The sequence below is a fragment of the Eumetopias jubatus genome, unplaced genomic scaffold (assembly GCF_037043125.1).
Source record: "Eumetopias jubatus isolate StellerSeaLion01/CBP00866 unplaced genomic scaffold, mEumJub1_p1.0 scaffold_13, whole genome shotgun sequence".
In the NCBI taxonomy this organism is placed as follows: Eukaryota; Metazoa; Chordata; class Mammalia; order Carnivora; family Otariidae; genus Eumetopias; species Eumetopias jubatus.
Window position 1 is genome coordinate 28,897,160 of NW_028274819.1, and position 17,586 is coordinate 28,914,745.

At 50.0% G+C, this 17,586-nt stretch overlaps 1 protein-coding gene across 9 annotated transcripts; it reads left to right on the forward strand.

Annotated features, from left to right (window-relative positions):
* The first annotated feature begins 236 nt into the window (after nucleotides 1-236).
* Nucleotides 237-17,114, forward strand: PAX6 (paired box 6). Of its 9 annotated transcripts, none has more exons than XM_088018103.1 (11): nucleotides 237-246; nucleotides 3,953-4,158; nucleotides 4,890-4,931; nucleotides 5,026-5,241; nucleotides 6,012-6,177; nucleotides 12,068-12,226; nucleotides 12,720-12,802; nucleotides 13,011-13,161; nucleotides 13,258-13,373; nucleotides 16,171-16,321; nucleotides 17,029-17,114. In XM_088018103.1, exons 1-11 carry the CDS (start codon nucleotides 237-239, stop codon nucleotides 17,112-17,114), a joined length of 1,386 nt encoding a protein of 461 aa, XP_087874229.1. The 9 variants fall into 9 exon arrangements, with proteins under 9 accessions (XP_087874229.1, XP_027943513.1, XP_087874232.1 ...); XM_028087712.2 differs by having other exon boundaries at nucleotides 3,953-4,083; XM_088018106.1 differs by having other exon boundaries at nucleotides 3,953-4,083; nucleotides 5,026-5,133.
* Nucleotides 17,115-17,586: the final 472 nt, after the last annotated feature.

Consider the following 17,586-nt stretch of genomic DNA (forward strand, 5'->3'; position numbering starts at 1 on the left):
CCAAAGGGTAGATTTTGCATGCACTGGAGGGCAGAGGTGGATGCCCCTCAGATGGCCCCAAGCAATTGAGTGGATCATTTCCTCAAGAAGGGGCATTCTGCTGTCCTGGCTCCAGGTCATCCTCTGTTGGGAGGTAGGCCTACCTGGCGTGGGCCCAGGATTAACGCCTATGTTCTTGCTAACAGAGCCCCATATTCGAACCCCGTGGGATCCCGCGGCCCCCAGCCAGTGCCAGCATGCAGAACAGTAAGTGCCTCTGGTCTTTCTCAGACTTCGGGCTGGGGACACGCGGACTGGCGGGTCAGGGGAGGGCGGAGAGGTTCGCGGTGTCCACATTGGCCAGGTCGTCTGGCGCGAGGGAAGAGGCCCGGGGACCTGAGGCAGCTGCGCCCCCCTTCGCTCACGGCAACCCGAGAGGGGAGGACGTTTGTTCTGCTGTTCTCGCTCCTGGAAGAACAGGGGCTGGGCCCTTCAGAACAGCCCGCTAGAGTTTGCGAAGCTGAGGTAGAGAAACCCCATCCCCCCCCAAATCCTGTAACTCACACCCCCCTCCCCGCCCCTGCCCGGGCTCTGACCCCAGAGAGAGAGAGGCTGGGCTGAACAGGGCGGGGCGGAGGCTTCTCCTAGTTGCGCGAGGAGAAGGAGGCCCCTTTGGGTTTAGCCAAGACTGAATGTCTCTGCCATCCGGGCGGGGTGGGGTGGGGTGGGGTGGGGTGGGGGGCTCCCCTCCCCCAGTCACTCTCAGGACAGCTCCTCCCCTCCCCCACCCCAGCTTTGGGCCTAGAAGGCAAAGGGAGCAGGGCACCCCAGCCTGCGGTGGTGGGGGGGGAGGGAGGCTCAGGGGAAGGTGGTAAAACTGGGACCCTGGGGCTGTTACTGGCCAGAGCAGGTTTACTGGGTTTGGGAAGAGAGTGGGTGTCGAGCCTTGGAGCTGGAGAAGCCCTGCCCTGGTAGCTATGCGGGTTCTGATCGTTCCAGGCCCGCAGTGCCTTTGATTCCCCATTCCTGTGCCTCCCATCCTCTCTCTGCCCAGGCCCCTTGGGCCCCAGCCCACCTTCCTGCTCTGTCCGTGGGTACTGGTATGTGGCAGGGCTAGTCTGGAGCCCGGGCCTGGGAGCCTCGAGACCCAGTGAAACTAGGCCTGGGTTGTGAGGTGCAGAGTCTGGATGCGATTTAAGGGTTCAGCTGTGGTTGGAGTGCGGAAAGGCCTGTCTTCTAGCAAACTTCCCTTGGCGAACTGCAGACTTCGGAGGGTCTCCAATGCCCGATCCATGTGTCCTGGAAGCGCTAGCCAACCCAGGTGCTTCCGCGGCTGCTGGGCGCGAAGCCCACGAGGGGACTCAAAGGTGGCGAGCTTTAGGGCGGGTTAGTTGTGCGGAACCTGCCAGGCCCGGGAGGGACCCTCCTTGGCGAGGCAAGGGCTTCTGCCCACCTCTCCTGGCTGCTGGGTTCTCGCCCTGCAGCTCAGCCTCCGCAGCCGTAGGCTCTCGGGCCGGTCTCGGCCCGGGCGCGCGGCGCTGAGCGTTTGCGGCTGCGGCCTGGCTGGCAGGCCCCGAGGGGCGCGGGGTCGCGGGCCGGCCTGCAGGGCTTTGTGCCGCTCGCTCTCGGGTGTGCGCGAGGCGCAGAGCATCCAAATTGACACCATATGTTTTCCTATTAGATGCTTCGCGGTCGAATTCTAGGCGCATAATCATCGCCACTGGGCGAGAGCTCCAGACGTCCCTAGGGAAGGGACACAATGATTGAGGCTTAACCTCTGAAGGGGAACTGAGAGTGGCGCTTCCTCGCTGCCTTTTCGACGCTGGCAGAGGCAACCTGGCCCTGGCGTCCCCTGGGCGAGCACCGAGCACCGGCCGGCGGTCGCTGCGGAGGTGGCCGACCCGTTAGTTTTTGCAGTGGGGGGAGAAGAAGGGAAGTCTCGGATTAGGCGGCCTCACACACCTTGGCAGGCATAGATTGGGAATTGCCCAGGCTGTGCGTGAAGTTTGGAAAGTCTTCCTCAGTCTCTCTCTGGGACAGCCTTTCGCTTCCCGGGAAGGCTCCCTTTGCCCAAAGGGAAGGCTCCGCTGCTGGAGCAGTAGACTGGTCTTGGGAGGCAAAGGAAGGCAATAAAGGGAACTTAGGAGAAACCGGAAGCGGGGACTAGGCCTCGCTCTGTTGGAGAAGCGGTGTCCCCGAGATGTCCCCGCTCGCGCTGGGCCCGGCCGGAGCCCAGATCCCCCAAACGCCTGTCACTTCTCATCGAGTTGAGGCTCTGCCCCCGCCCCCGTCGGTGAGGGCCCCCCTCCGCCCCAAGCCTTTGGCTATCCTGAAAACGCAGCTCCCCTCGAAGGGGAAACGAGTGCAGTTCAATCTCGTCTGAGTGATCTACAAATAGGGACGGAAAGGGTCGTTTTATCACGGTCCCGTTTGTCGTGACGATGCAATTTCCCGGAGCGGAGCACTGTCACAAAGTGACAAGGCTGCCACAAGCGCCCCGACTGATCTTTTCAATTAGCCTTCCATGCATGATCCGGAGCGACTTCCGCCTATTTCCAGAAATTAAGCTCAAACTTGACGTGCAGCTAGTTTTATTTTAAAGACAAATGTCAGAGAGGCTCATCATATTTTCCCCCCTCTTCTATATTTGGAGCTTATTTATTGCTAAGAAGCTCAGGCTCCTGGAGTCAATTTATCAGAGGCTCCAAGGAGAAGAGAGAAGAGGAGAGGAGAGAGCAGGGAGCTGAGCAGGGAGCCACGTCTTCTCCTGGAAGGGCTGCTCTCTAGAGTCGGGGCTGCAGGTTGGAGATTTTTAAGGAAGTGGAAATTGGCAATTGGCTTTATTTGTGTGCCTGTGGTTACTGGGGAGGGGGCTACTGAGAGGTGCTAACTCCCTTTCTCTATTCTCTGAGATTAGACAATGGGGATGAGGTCGTGAAAATAACAAGATAAAGGAGGGCTAGAAGACACTGTGGTGTGCTCCTTTCTTTTTCCTGTCGCTTTTTGCTGATATCTGTGCTTGGCTGTGTGGAAGGCCGAGGTTAGCAGTGGAAGTAAAACAAGCTGTGGCCGGTGTGAATGCACTCCAGGCTCTCGGCCCCACTGCTGCAAGCCGAACTACTTTGTGTTTGGAGCCGATCTGGGGCTCTGGACTGGATGCGCAGGTTGGGGTTCACCAGCCACAGATTTGCTGCTCTGGTTCTTCTCTACTCCCTTCCCATCTCTTCATATATGTGTGTGTGTGTGTGTGTGTGTGTGTGTGTGTGTGTATATATATATATATATACACACATATATATGTATATATATATACATATATATATAACGTAATGTAATAGATATACATGTGATTTTTTTTCAACTCTGCTGATTGTGCCTTCGCCAAAGTTTGGAGCGTGACAGCAAACGTTTCTGGACTCTGGAGTCCAAGGGAACGCTCAAGAGCTGTAGGATTTGCTATCACAGTTCCAACAATGCAGAGAGACCTTGGAGATTGAGTGTGGGTTCCACAGAACCCACGTTCTGCCGTGACATTCAGAGGGGATCTTTGGGAGGATATTTTTTGGAAGACTGTTTGCACCTTGTGGGTTCAGAGGCTGGCTGAGATGTCTATGAAGAGGGGCAAGTGGGCTGGGGCACGGCAGGAGTGAGAGCGGGAGTGAGGTGCATGTGTTCTTGCTCATTGGCAGGTGTCTGCACGGTGCTCCTGCAGTCCGGGGGGCAGGAGCGCGGCTGTGCTGGGCTGGGCCGCCTGCCGCCCTGCGTGGTTGCGTGGTCCCATTGTCGTTTTTGATCGATAGCAGGGACCCGATTGTTGAGCTTGGCATGCTCTGGCAGGGAGCTGAGGATGCATTGTGGTTGTCTTCTCTTCCTCTTCCTCGTCTTCCTTCTCCTCTTTCTCTTTACTCCTCTACCTCTCCTCTCCTTCTTGCTCTGCTCTGCTCTCCTCTCCTCTCCTCTCCCTTTTCCTCAGGTCACAGCGGAGTGAATCAGCTCGGTGGTGTGTTTGTCAACGGGCGGCCACTGCCGGACTCCACCCGGCAGAAGATCGTAGAGCTAGCTCACAGCGGGGCCCGGCCGTGCGACATTTCCCGAATTCTGCAGGTGATCCTCCCGGCGCCGCCCCACTCGCCGCCCCCGCGGCCCTCCACTCTCAACGCCCTCTCTTCATTTCTTACTGTAAACGCTGCTAATTATGGACCCCCCCACCCCACCCCAGTCCCTACCCCACTCCCCTGCCATTCCCGCTTTCCCCTTTCCTTCCAACATCCTTCCCTATCTCTTTCAACCTGGGTCAGTCACATAAGATAACTCATCTGCTTAAGAAAAAAAAAAAGTGTGTGTGAATTAAAAAAAAAAAAAAAAACCAAGCACCTTTCTCTTTTCATTTGGTAAAAACATCAAATGTGGTAACAGTTTATGAACTATAATAAGCTGAGTTGTATAAACCAGCATAATTTCATTCTCTTTTCCCTCATCCCATGCTCACCTCAGATTCTGAGATATTTGTTTGCATTCTTCATGTTCATGAAGGATATATATTGATTTTAAAAGGCAAATGCTATTTACCTCCCTACCTAACTCACATTTACTCGACTGGGCATATTTTTTTAAAGGAAAATAAGTACAATTTTAGTTTATTTTCCTCTTTTGCTCATTAAAATATAACACCACTTTAAGCAAGGTCAGCACAAAAAAATTAATCTGACTTCGTTTTGATGCATCTTCAGGCAAATGTTTAAGAAAACAGTTTTTTTTAAAAAAAACTTTTAAATTAGTTTTTTTTTTAGTTCAAACTGTTTGAAAGTATCATCATATTTGTAGTTTTTAGGGCTACAAATGTAATTTTAAGAAAAAAAGCTCTCTACAGTAAGTTCTCATACCATTGAAGGTATATTTTTGTGTTATAGACCCATGCAGATGCAAAAGTCCAAGTGCTGGACAATCAAAACGTAAGCTTGTCATTGTTTAATGCATACTTAAACAATTTTATTTTTGTCTTGAAATTATTAATAATGTGGTTTTCTGTCCACTTCCCCTATGCAGGTGTCCAACGGATGTGTGAGTAAAATTCTGGGCAGGTATTACGAGACTGGCTCCATCAGACCCAGGGCAATCGGTGGTAGTAAACCAAGAGTAGCGACTCCAGAAGTTGTAAGCAAAATAGCCCAGTATAAGCGGGAGTGCCCGTCCATCTTTGCTTGGGAAATCCGAGACAGATTACTGTCCGAGGGGGTCTGTACCAACGATAACATACCAAGTGTAAGTTCACCGATCACATTCCCCCTCCCTGCCCTAAGCCCCATGCTCTTTCCTCTCTACCATCTTTCTTTTCACCTGCCTACCCATCTCCTCCCTACCAGTGTCATTCTGCCTCTGTCCCCTCCCTGCTCCACCTATGTCACCTCTGTATCTTGGGGTGTTGAGAGGAGGACACTGATCTTTCTCTTTTTTTTTGATCTTCTGGAAAATGGGAGTCAAGTGTGGGGAGCTGTTCACCTTATTTGCATGCTGCAGAGTAGAGGGTGGAGGCACTCAGGGAAAGGCCCTTGAATCAAGAAGGAAAATGAAAATGAAAACCAAATTCTAACGTCCTCCAACTCAGACTGCCTGAACCTTCCTTCAGGTGTCAAACATCCACTTCTGCCCTAATATGAAACAACGTGAAAGAAAGCTCTAAACCAAGTCATAGTCTTTTTTTGAGGAAGTCTTTTAACAAAGATTAGGTCACCGCAGACATCCAGCAGCAGTGAAGGAAGAAATGCCCTCTCCATCCCGCATTCTCTGCCCAACCCAGTTTCCACGCCCAAAGTGATGGCTGTCATTCTGTCCAAAATGTCTCTGCAAATCCACCCACTGTCCCAGGATGGCTGGGAGTTTGTGTGTGTGTGTGTGTGTGTGTGTGTGTGTGTGTGTTTAACGTGTTAAGGGTCGTTCTTTAAGAGAGTGGGTGTGCTGAATTGGGGACTAAAGATAGGGCAACTGTCTTCGGGAGACGCTACCATTTGGTTTGATTTTGGTTTGATTTGCAGGTGTCATCAATAAACAGAGTTCTTCGCAACCTGGCTAGCGAAAAGCAACAGATGGGCGCAGACGGCATGTATGATAAACTAAGGATGTTGAACGGGCAGACCGGAAGCTGGGGCACCCGCCCGGGTTGGTATCCGGGGACTTCTGTGCCAGGGCAACCTACGCAAGGTAAAAACCCGAGCACTCACCCTCAAAAGTCTCCATATAGGGAGCCACTTGTCCAACTTCTCCCCCAACTTCTCCCCTCTCCTCAATTCTGTGCTGGAAGAACGTAGTGGAGAGACTCTTTTAAGGGCTTGGGACACACTGACTTGCCCTGTATAAGGGTAGTATTTGTTGAACTATCTCATTGGCCTTCGAATTTGAGGGTGGTGGATGTCAGGAGTAGTAAGAATGTGGCTGGTGCATGCGCGCGCGTAGGTTATGGGCAGGAATATGTGCGTGTGTAAGAGTTAGCTGAGTGGTGCCCTATTCAAATTTGCCATTAAAATGCACGGAGAGCCCCCTTGCTGTAGAAGTGTGACAAGTTAACACACTGACAGACTGCGAGGTAAACATAATTGTATCGTTTTGCTTTTTGCCGTAATTGACAAATTATGTGACTATGAGTAGGGTGCATATGAAAGGGCAAGCGGCGAGGTGCAGGGTGGAGTACAGGATGGGGCACTGGAAGTGGTGGGCTCCCAACTCAAACAACCCCATCATCTCTGGTCGGATTCCCTCCGCTTCCCTGGGCCCCCAGTTCTCACCCTCTGTGGGTGGCGACTGCACAGAAGGGTGGGGTGAGGATACTGTGAACCGGCCTGCGGGGTGTCGGGAGCCGCTGGCTCGGGGTGGGGGGGCTGGGAGGAGAGAAGAAATCTGGACTGTCGCAGAATCTGTGAGAAGGAATGGAGGAAGAGGAGCAGGTGGGGGTGGGGTGGGGCCGGTTGGCTTTCCCCTCCCCTACACACCCAGAGGTAGCTTGGTCAAGAATAGGAAACAGTTTACTCCGAAGATTAATCGGTATTTGTTGTCCTTGTGACAAGGAGATAATATGCGGGATAATGGGACGTGGCGTCTCACTCCCCGGAGCACGACGAAGCCTGGGGGCTCCAGGCCGGGGGCGGCGGCGCGGGGACGCCGACGGGGCTGCCCGCGCGTCAGTGAGCTCCCGGACCAGCTCCGGGTGCCCCGCGCCTCCACGGAGCCGGGCTAGAGAAGGGAAAATCGGTAACAGTATGCGAAATATCTGGTACAAAGGATGCTTCTGTCACTCGCAAGAATTTGTTATGGGAACAATCCTGTCGCTCTGTAATTGCTCATTAGAGAACGTTTTGTTTCTCATTAAGGCGACATGAATAAGCGTCTAGTTGAAGGAGACAGCTGTAGAAATGTTCCACAAGAGACCTCTGGACACGATTCGGCACCAATTGCCAATTAGACATGTCAGTTTTAAGAGCAGAAAACAATATAGGACGGACACTGGGAAGATAGGGAGCAAAGCGCTCGCTCAGTGTTTCCCAGCGCGGCCGCTGGGCCGGCGGAGGCCTCCTGATGCGCGGGGCCCGGCCTCCCCGGGGCGACCCCGCGGGCCCTCTCGTCGGATCCGGCCCCGACCCAGCGGCCTCCCGGGGTGCAACGGGCACACCCGAGGAGGCGCTGCCTCCACTCCGGCCGCAGGCCCAGGCCCACTGCCGCCTGGGTTGACAGGGAGTGACAGGGCTGAGTGTAGACCACCACACCCTCACCTGACCTCTGAAACTATTGGAGTCCCACGTGCGCACACTGGACACACCCAAGAGACGCCCGAACTTGGCACTCCCCAGCGCCCGCCCCCAACCCCCAGCAAACCGGAGGTCCTTGTGACCCCTCCCCCGCCGAGGCTGGCCGCCAGGGTCCGAGAACTCTTGGGGAGGGCGCGGGGCGCGGTGGCCGGGTCTGGGAGGGCTGAGCCCAGAGCTTTTACCCCCTCGGTGCCAGGGCTCACGTTAGCTCGGGGCCTAGAGGACGTCCACCCTCCTGCTTCCCAGAGCCCGGACAGAAGCCCAGGGCAGCAGTTTTGCCAGCCCCTCTGTTTCCACCAGAGGTGGCGCCTGATTAGGGCAGCTTTCCGTCCTGGGAAGCTGGAGGGCAGGAAGCGAGACCCTCACGCAAGGACCCCGTGGTGATGGTTGCGGCGGGAGGTGGCGCTAATTCAGGAGCTTTTAACTTTTAGGCGCCCAATAGCTGGAGAATTCTGACTCACCCACTGCCAATTCCCCCTCTGCCCCCGCGAGAAACCCACTCCGATGCAGCGACCGCGGGTGCCGACCGCCGCCCTCGCTGCGGGGGCAGGACATGCCGGGCCACCGGGGCGGAGTCCCGGGCGTGGGGGCGCGGGGAGCTGGTGGCGGGCTTCAGCAGACGCGCCCCTGGAATCCTCAGACCTGTTGGTGCTAAGAAGGCCCCCCTCCCTCCCTCGCCCCCTCTTCCGGCCCGGGAAGCCGTTTTGGGGTTTAAAGAGTCCATTACTCCGAAAGCATAAGGCGAGGTTAGGTCTCAGAGGGAGACAAATATGGTTTCCATCTGATCAACGCCATGCGGCGGTGAATAAAATCGTGACGACGTGGGCTGACAACAACAAGAGACAACTCTATCCAGCCCCAATTCTCTAGTGATTTGGTGGTTTTAGGGATCACGGAGACACTTTTTCTTATCTCCTCCCCCCCACCCCCCACTCCCATAATACCCAGGCCCTCTATAGGATTTAGTCAGTCTCTTTTCAACAGATGCTACAATGTTTTGATCCGCGCTCCAGAGCTGAAAAGGTGCCGCAACCGGGTTGCTATCTTTTCTTGCTTGTTTTCCGCCTCACTGATTAAGACACTAAGAAACTAAGGAATGATTTTATTTCCCAGCGTCTTTTTTTTTTTTTTTTCTCCTCTCCTTCTTCCAGGAAACAAATCCTATCCCCAGCGTCAGATGGTCCTGGGGCTGGGATAATGGGAGGCGCTTTCACTCGCCTTCTCACGGATTAGGCTGGAAGGTGGACGGCGACCATTGAAGGCCCCTTCTTTGCGCGCTCCGAGGGGGCGCCTTTTAAAGAAGATATCTTAATTGTCTGCCACTTAGGTTTATCATTTGGAGAATTTGAGATCCAACTTTTAGTTTTATTTTGTTAAAAGCTTTAAGAGTGGAAGGTAAATCCACTGAAGGGGAGGAAAAGGGGGGCGCCCAATCTAAGAGTGACCTCTCCTTCAGCGCCTGGCTGCGAACAGTTGCCACTTTGAAAGTAGCGAACAAACTTTCAGCGGGGTACGCCCGCTCTGCAGGGTCGTGGAGGGATCCTGCCGCCCCGGGTTTCTCCTGACGGGCCTCAATTCCGCCGTCCCCGCCCCCCAAAGGGCTCTCCATCCCCTTTGACTTCCCCTACCCCTTAAATGTCTGTTCCCAAGTGAGAGCCACGCCTGCGTTTGTGTGTGAGAGACAGGAGACAGAGAGAGATGGGGGGGGAGGGGGGAATGAGAGCGTGCAAATCTCCAAGTTTTAAAATTAGTAAAATGTCAGAGAAGCAAACGAGAATAGAGAATGCTATCTGCGGGGGTCTTCTGAGGGAAACCTGGGCAGCTTTGTCTAATTGGTGAGATCAAATATGCTAGAAAAAGGACTGGGGTGGGCATGAGTGACCTGGCAGGCACGAGTCACCACTCCCGCGAGATCGGATTGTGTTCTCCTCAACGCCCCAGTCCCTAAACGTCAGATGGTCGGAGATTTTTGTGTTTTCCAAAAGGAATAACCCACAGGCCTAGTTTCTAGTTAACTGGCCAAAAAGGTCTATTTCTAAAGTCTTCCCCGTTCGCTGAATCTGAAAATGCGGGGGGGGGGGGGTGACTATTCTTTCTTTTTACTTTGGAAAGTCACCTGGAAATTTGGGGCAGTAAATGAGTACAGACACTTGTGCCCACACACGTGAGTCCAGCGTCTCCCTCAGCTAAGTAGCCCTCCCCAGACCCCCTACCTCTCTGAAGTAGCGCAGGAAGACCCAAAGTAGAGCCGGTCTATTTAGTAACTGTCTCTCCCTTGTCTTCCCTTTCTCCTTTCTCTCCGTCTCCTTAGACCCTCTTGCCTTTTTCCCCCCTCAGCACTTTTTTTCTGTCCTTCTTATACCTTTCTGGTCTCTGTCTCTTTGAAGCCTTCTCTCTTCCTCGGTCTTTTTCCGCCCCCTCCTGCCTCCCCTCCAACCCGCCCCCCTCGCTCCATCCTCCCTTCTGTCTCCCTCCTCCACCCCAGACCTGGTCTCCATCCTCCCTGCCTTCCCCATCCGCCCCTCCCACACAAGCCTGCCTGGTCCCCATCCACTTTCTCTGCCTCCCCCCACCCCCTGCTCTGGCCCCCCATCCACCCTCCATCCCCCCAGCCAAGCGCCCTAAATAGCATTGAGGCGCCCGCTCTTCGGACAGTGATTAATGATAGCAGAGCAGAGGGGTTAACACACTTCACTGAAAAGTCTGTTGACTGGGCTTCTTGTAACACAATGTGGCCCGCTGCACGCCTCAAGAGAATCCTTTTGTTGTCCGTGCTCATTGTGGCCTCAAAATTCTGCCCACGAAAGTTTGCCAACGCTCCTGCCCCAGGAGTTTAATAGTTTCCCTTACTCGCGGGGCATTGTGCGGCGCTGAAAAGCAGCCCCTCGCTATTCAAGTGTTGGTGGTCATCTCAATAGATCTCCAAGGGCCCATATGGTGGCCAGTGCCGATGAATCCGCCTGTTTAAATGGGGGAGAAAGTTGGGGTTTTAAAACATTTCAAAGTTCCTGAAAAGATCCCACTAGATCCTGTCACAATTCCCTGAACTCTTTGAAGGCGCTGCCTATTGTCTCCTGGTTATAAATGATATTCCTGGCCAAGTCGATTCCCACCAAGACGCCCCTCCCCTCCCCCCCCCCGCGAAATTTCTAGGATTGGGGGGGCAGCCCCTGTTGGTATCCCTTGGGAGCCTCAGGACCTAAAACCCGGGACCCAGTTTGCAGTGGCCCTGGAGGCCCCGTGAGGGCTGAGTCCTCCCTTCAGACAGGCTGCGGCCTCAGGAGCAAGAGGTAAGGCAAGATGCAGCTAGCCCAAGTGTACATCTTGCCCTCCAAGCAGCAAGGGAAAACAATAAAACTTTCCCCTGTTTAATGATAGAAATTACATTAAAAGTGGTGGAAATGCCCTAATTAAAAATGTACCACTTAAATGATATGCCAGGGACTCAGCTGCAGCATAGCATATTTAGCTAGTTAGTGAACTCTCTACTATTTCTTTTTTAAAATTACACGTTAAAAATTTAAAAGAAATCTTACTTTTCTCTGGTGCAACACATTACAAAGAATGGACAGTCCTTTTATCTAAATATAAAATTCCATTTTCAGCAATTATAGCCTGTTCTTGGTGATGATATAATTACAGCTGTGCTCGTAATAGGTGTCAAGGCAAAGCGCACTCATACAATAGTTGAATAAAACTGCAGAACAATGCGAGCATTTCTAAATTCACAACCTTTAAAATGAAATTGACTGTGCAGAATTCAAATAAAAACTAGATAAATATTTTTTTAAAAAGATTACAAGCTTGGTTTGGTTTCTTAATAGCATTTTCTACAAACCTATCAACATCTAATTGATTAGATAGGAATTACTGATTATAGATCAGCTGAAATCTTGAACATCACTCTTCTATTTTCCCAACAGAGCTATAGGTAAATAAATTCTGTAGGGAAAGGGAACTGAGCGGGGCATTTGGGACTCAAGGTTAGTTATGAGACCATTTGAATTGGAAACTTCAGGGCTTGTTTTGTTCTTCAAAGACATGTTACTCCGTAACGTCTATATTGTACAGTCTCTTCCTGACAAAAACAGATAAAAAGATAAAAACTTGATTTAAAAAAAAAGAGAAAGAAAGATAATGGATGTCACTCATGTCTTTTATTAGGAGACACTTAGTGACCTAGGGGATGTTCTGGTGAGACTGTCAGAATGTACTGTTCTTAGAGTTTATGGCTATACCCCGGCTCCAAGTTATTCCAGATTTCTCTTACTGCCCTATGCTTTTTGTTCCAGATGGCTGCCAGCAACAGGAAGGAGGGGGAGAGAATACCAACTCCATCAGTTCCAACGGAGAAGATTCAGATGAGGCCCAAATGCGACTTCAGCTGAAGCGGAAGCTGCAGAGAAATAGAACATCCTTTACCCAAGAGCAAATTGAGGCCCTGGAGAAAGGTGATGGAGTTTTTCAAAGTAGACAAGCAGTAAATCAAACTAAATGCCCCATCTTCAGTACAAAGAGCTAAATTTAGCCAGGGCCCTTTGCATAGAGGACTGAAAAGGTTTCTTTTTTCTTTCGGCCGCCCCCCCCGCCCCCCCTGCATCTTTTCTGTGTGCGTGCGTGCGTGTGTGTGTGTTTTCTTTCTTCTTTTCTTGTACCCATAATTCAAAGGCTAAGAGTCTGACTTCTCATAAAGAAGAAAATGATGATTTGGCTAATTCAGGCCCCAGAAGGGTCCTTGAATGAATGTCATTCCAAAGAAATTTTAACTTGGTTTTGGTGGGATAGCTCTTCCAAGTACAGTCAATCCCTGTGGTAGTAGCATTTTTAAGGGAAGTGGTTGGAGGTGACAGAAATGGGGAGGTAGGAACCAGCTTGAGCCAGGGCTTGGTTGACACATTTTGTGTAGTTCTGGCACAACATGGAAAACTCAACTTCCTCTTTCAGAGTTTGAGAGAACCCATTATCCAGATGTTTTTGCCCGAGAAAGGCTAGCGGCCAAAATCGATCTACCTGAAGCGAGAATACAGGTACCCAGGGGCCATGTGGTTTCATGCTTTGTGACGCCTAACATTTGCCCTTTCTGGAGACCAAGGCGCTTCTAAGGAATATTCAGTCTGCTAAATGATTTGCTGCCCCTGGGGGACGGGGCCTGGGGGGTGGGGAGCAGTGGCGGCACCAGGGGGGAGGTTGAGCTGGGGGTAGGCACAGGCCTGACCTGGTCCATCTGATTTCCAGGTATGGTTTTCTAATCGGAGGGCCAAATGGAGAAGAGAAGAAAAACTGAGGAACCAGAGAAGACAGGCCAGCAACACACCTAGTCACATCCCCATCAGTAGTAGCTTCAGCACCAGTGTCTATCAGCCGATCCCACAACCCACCACGCCTGGTAATTGGAATATTCATAGTCCTCATAAATGTGCCGCACCTGTTTGCCCTGGCTCTGACTCGCGGCATGACTGACCGTGGTGTCCTTCTTCTGCAGTTTCCTCCTTCACCTCTGGCTCCATGTTGGGCCGGACAGACACAGCCCTCACAAACACGTACAGCGCTCTGCCCCCCATGCCCAGTTTCACCATGGCGAATAACCTGCCTATGCAAGTAAGTGAGGCCGCTGACTGCCTGCGTGAAACGGGTGCCTGGGAGAAGTAGTGAGGAGGGGGTCAGGGCCTGCAGACCTCCCCGGCCACGCGCGCCCTGGGGAGCCTTGCTCGCCACGGTGATAGGCTTCACCAGTCAAGTCTTAACAGTCAATCCAGTCTTTTAGTCGGATTGATGGATTGATGGGTTTATGCTCTGAAGAAAACATAAAAACCAAGTTAATCTGCCTTTTGCTCAGAGGGAATGGTAGCTTGATGACGTTGGATGGGGACGGGCCATGTTTTGGGTACCAGAAAGTGGAAATAATGCTGGCACATTATTTGAGAGTAAGGGGTTAGTATACGTAAATTTGGGTTTATATTAATGTGTTCATATTAATGATCACATAACCTGTGTATGCATTTTGGGATATTATTTAGAGTATATGTGATGAACCAGTGAGGAAGGAAAAAAGGATCAGAAATAAGATTTCTGTTTGCATAGTGGGATATACTTTAATATACAGGAACGGAGAGTTTTCTTTCTATATCTTACAATAAAAAAAGGAAGAGAGGTACTTGCTAAAAATTTAGCACATCTTTGCCATGAATTACATAATGAGTCTGTGGCACGCCAGCTGCCTGGATACGTTGATGGTCTTCGCTTGGTATAACAACCTGTCTCTACTCTCAGTTCTGCTGTGAACGGTTATCAGCTCCTACATGTGCAAGGCCCTGTACTAGGCTGCTAGCCCTTTCTGATGGAAGTTGCTTAAGGCAGGTGGGGTGGACTACAGCTCTGGATCTGGATGGATTCTTGATGGGAAAAAAACTGGTCTTCTAGTGGGCCTTCTGTGGTGACTTTGCCAGGACTCCTGTTTGTGCAGTACTTGCAAGATGCCGGGTGGCGTGAGATTGGCCAGCCTGAGCCCCTGCTGGAAACAGTGCTGGGGTTACACAGATTGTTTACTCACCCCTGAATGTCTTTTGATGAATTTCAACTCCAAATAACAGCAAAACAAACGTTTCAGTCTTCAGACTAAAATAGGAGCAGCTAGATAGGCAACTTCAGAGGAATTTATTCACATTGCATCTGGATATTAGTAGCCATAGTGCAATTAATGTATCTTAAGGGATTACCAGCCCATTGGTTGGTATTACTACAACTGCTGTGGAATTTTCCAGAAGTCAGGTTGCCTAGAGGAAATGATTTTGGGAATTAGAAACAAATGCAAGCTGAAATTCTGGCAGGGCCCTCAAGGCCTGCTTGCCTCTTTGAACCTGATGTTAGCAGTCACCCTCTGACTTTAATAAGGCCGCTGAGTGTCTTGTTTAGTTTTGCAAATTATAGCAACATCTAGATTTCTGCCAAAATAACAAAATTTGTATATGAGAAAATATTTAGAAGCAATTACATAGGTGCTACTATTCTATTAAGGTTGTTTCCACCTGTAGACTGGTGTGGGGTCAATTTATTTCAAACACTAACTTTTAAGTTACACAATTTATACAAAACAAAACATATATACATTCATAAAGCATAAAGAAAAGTAAAAAGTTGCTAATAATACTACTATTCAGAGAAAATTTACCCTCTGAATTTTGGAGTTGGGGCGTGGGTGCTGGTCTGTAGGTCCATCAGTTCATCTTGTTGACCAAAATCTTCAACCATTTTACAAAGGGTGGGTGTCTTCCGCTGACCCTTCTCTAATGGGTCACCCTTTCTGAGAAGGTGAATCTTGAAATGTTAAACATTTCTGCAGTTTGCAGAACAGAGTAGTAGTACTATCATTTCCCTTATTCCTGGCGTTATGTTTCTATTAATTCATCCCAATCTTGCTGCCCTGGAATAGGTCCATGTGAGCTCATTTGTCCCAGCTGTGTATTTCTTATTCACTTCAGAGAAAGGTTTACCTCCTCAGTACCACCAGTCCAAACAGTTAGAGGGTAGCAACCCAATTTTATGGATAAAACCTAATCTGGGGGCGCCTGGGTGGCTCAGTTGGTTAGGCGACTGCCTTTGGCTCAGGTCATGATCCCGGAATCCTGGGATCGAGTCCCGCCTTGGGCTCCCGGCTCAGTGGGGAGCCTGCTTCTCCCTCTCTCCCTCTCCCCTCTTATACTGTTTCTCTCTCTCTCTCTCTCTCTCAAATAAATAAATAAATAAATAAATAAATAAATAAAATCTTAAAAAAAAAAAAACCCAATATGGGTTTTTAGATCTATAAGGAAGTCACAGCTAATTCTCAGAATGGGGCTAGATATTTACTGACACTTCTGACCATTTTAATCTGAGATTACTGATCTGCCTCTTCAAAGAATCTTTAATCCCATGAGTCCAACTATGAAAGGCTCCCAGGGTCTCTGAAGCAGACTTTCTAGAGAACTCCTCACACAGGTCTCTGCCGAAAGCTTGAGATACAGGATTTGGGGGTCACTAGATTCCCAAATAGATTGGATTTGCAGAAGAGGGGGTGTTTTAATGGAAGTCCTCATGCTATAGCTTCTCTGAAGATGCCGTCAGAGGGCCAAGATAAAAATGGACAAAAACCCTATTAATTTTATGGATAGTGCCCACCATCTAGCTAGACAGTTGTCTGAATGCATAGTACTTTTAGGCAACTTTACTCTAGCAGTGGTCAATGGAAGGCCTGGTTGGAGGCCTGATTGCCAAGCTATCCTTTGGAATTCCAGTACTTTACACGAGGGCATCTTTAATGGTCTGACTTGTTGGCACAGTTCCTGGGGAGGAGAGAGCCTGGGGATGTGGCCGTGGGATGTGCTGCTCGGTAACCATTGGTTTGCCTTTCTCCTCTCAGCCCCCCGTCCCCAGCCAGACCTCCTCGTACTCCTGCATGCTGCCCACCAGCCCTTCGGTGAACGGGCGGAGTTACGACACCTACACCCCCCCCCATATGCAGACACACATGAACAGTCAGCCGATGGGCACCTCGGGCACCACTTCCACAGGTGAGCCACCGTCCCCTATAGGCTACACGGAGGTGGCCTTCACAGCTTCTTTTGCCACGTGATCTCCCTTCACTCAAAGTGAAACTCAAAAGAACCTCCTGGCCTTGTGTCATGGTGTCACGGTTTTAACTCTTTGCTGCTCGCTTCTCTGGGGAAAACTGATTGGAAGGGGGAAATTCAGTCAAGTGAGTTAGTAACCTGATACCATGTGGACAAAAAGCAAAGTTGTTTTTCCTGAATTTGGTCACAGAAGTTGTATATGAAGACAATACCTGAGAATGTAAGTTTTCTGAAGAGGGGTTATTAGCCAGAGCTCAGTGGTGAGGGGGTGAGGGCCCAAGCGAGGGAGCAGCATGGTGAGTGTTGTCAGAAGACTTCTCACCCTCCCGACTCCTCCCTGTCTTTCACTGCAAATGAAGAAGTACCACAAGGGCTTTCCAGAGATAGTTGTATTGCTGAAGTTCCACACATAATGGAGTTTTTTTTGTTGTTGTTGTTCTCTTTCGTGTGGGAGGACTTGGGATTGAATAGATATGTATAAACATGTTATCTGGTTTCTGAAGGTGCTTCTTCTGTTTGTGTATTTTTAAAAATACAGTTAGAACGTTAGAGATTATTAGAGATTATTTTTTAACCTATAAATTCATACTCCGTGCTTGTCTCTCGAAGGGAATTTCTACATGGCTATTTCTTTCATCCACTTCTAGGACTCATTTCCCCTGGTGTGTCAGTTCCAGTTCAAGTTCCTGGAAGTGAACCTGATATGTCTCAGTATTGGCCAAGATTACAGTAAAAAAAAAAAAAAAAGGATATATTGTGTTAATTCAGTCAGTGACTATGCGGACACAACAGTTGGGCGTTCAGGAAGGAAAGAAAAATGGCTATTAGAAGCACTTCAGTTCTGCAATTGTGTCCTGTATTGTACCACTGGGGAATGGACTTGAAACAAGGACCTTTGTATACAGAAGGCACGGTATCAGTTGGAACAAATCTTCATTTTGGTATCCAAACTTTTATTCATTTTGGTGTATTATTTGTAAATGGGCATTTGTATGTTATGACAAAAAGAACAACGTAGACTGGATGGATGTTTGATCTGTGTTGGTCATGAAGTTGTTTAAAAAAAAAAAAGGAAACCATGATCAACAAGCTTTGCCACGAATTTAAGAGTTTTATCAAGATATATCAAATACTTCTACCCATCTGTTCATAGTTTATGGACTGATGTTCCAAGTTTGTATCATTCCTTTGCATATAATTAAACC

What these genes read in the sequence shown, in the direction of transcription:
- PAX6 (XM_088018103.1), top strand. An exon ending in CCAACGATAACATACCAAGT is followed by an intron (nt 5,242 to 6,011) that starts GTAAGTTCACCG and finishes TTTGATTTGCAG; the next exon opens with GTGTCATCAATAAACAGAGT. An exon ending in CTCGGGCACCACTTCCACAG is followed by an intron (nt 16,322 to 17,028) that starts GTGAGCCACCGT and finishes ATCCACTTCTAG; the next exon opens with GACTCATTTCCCCTGGTGTG.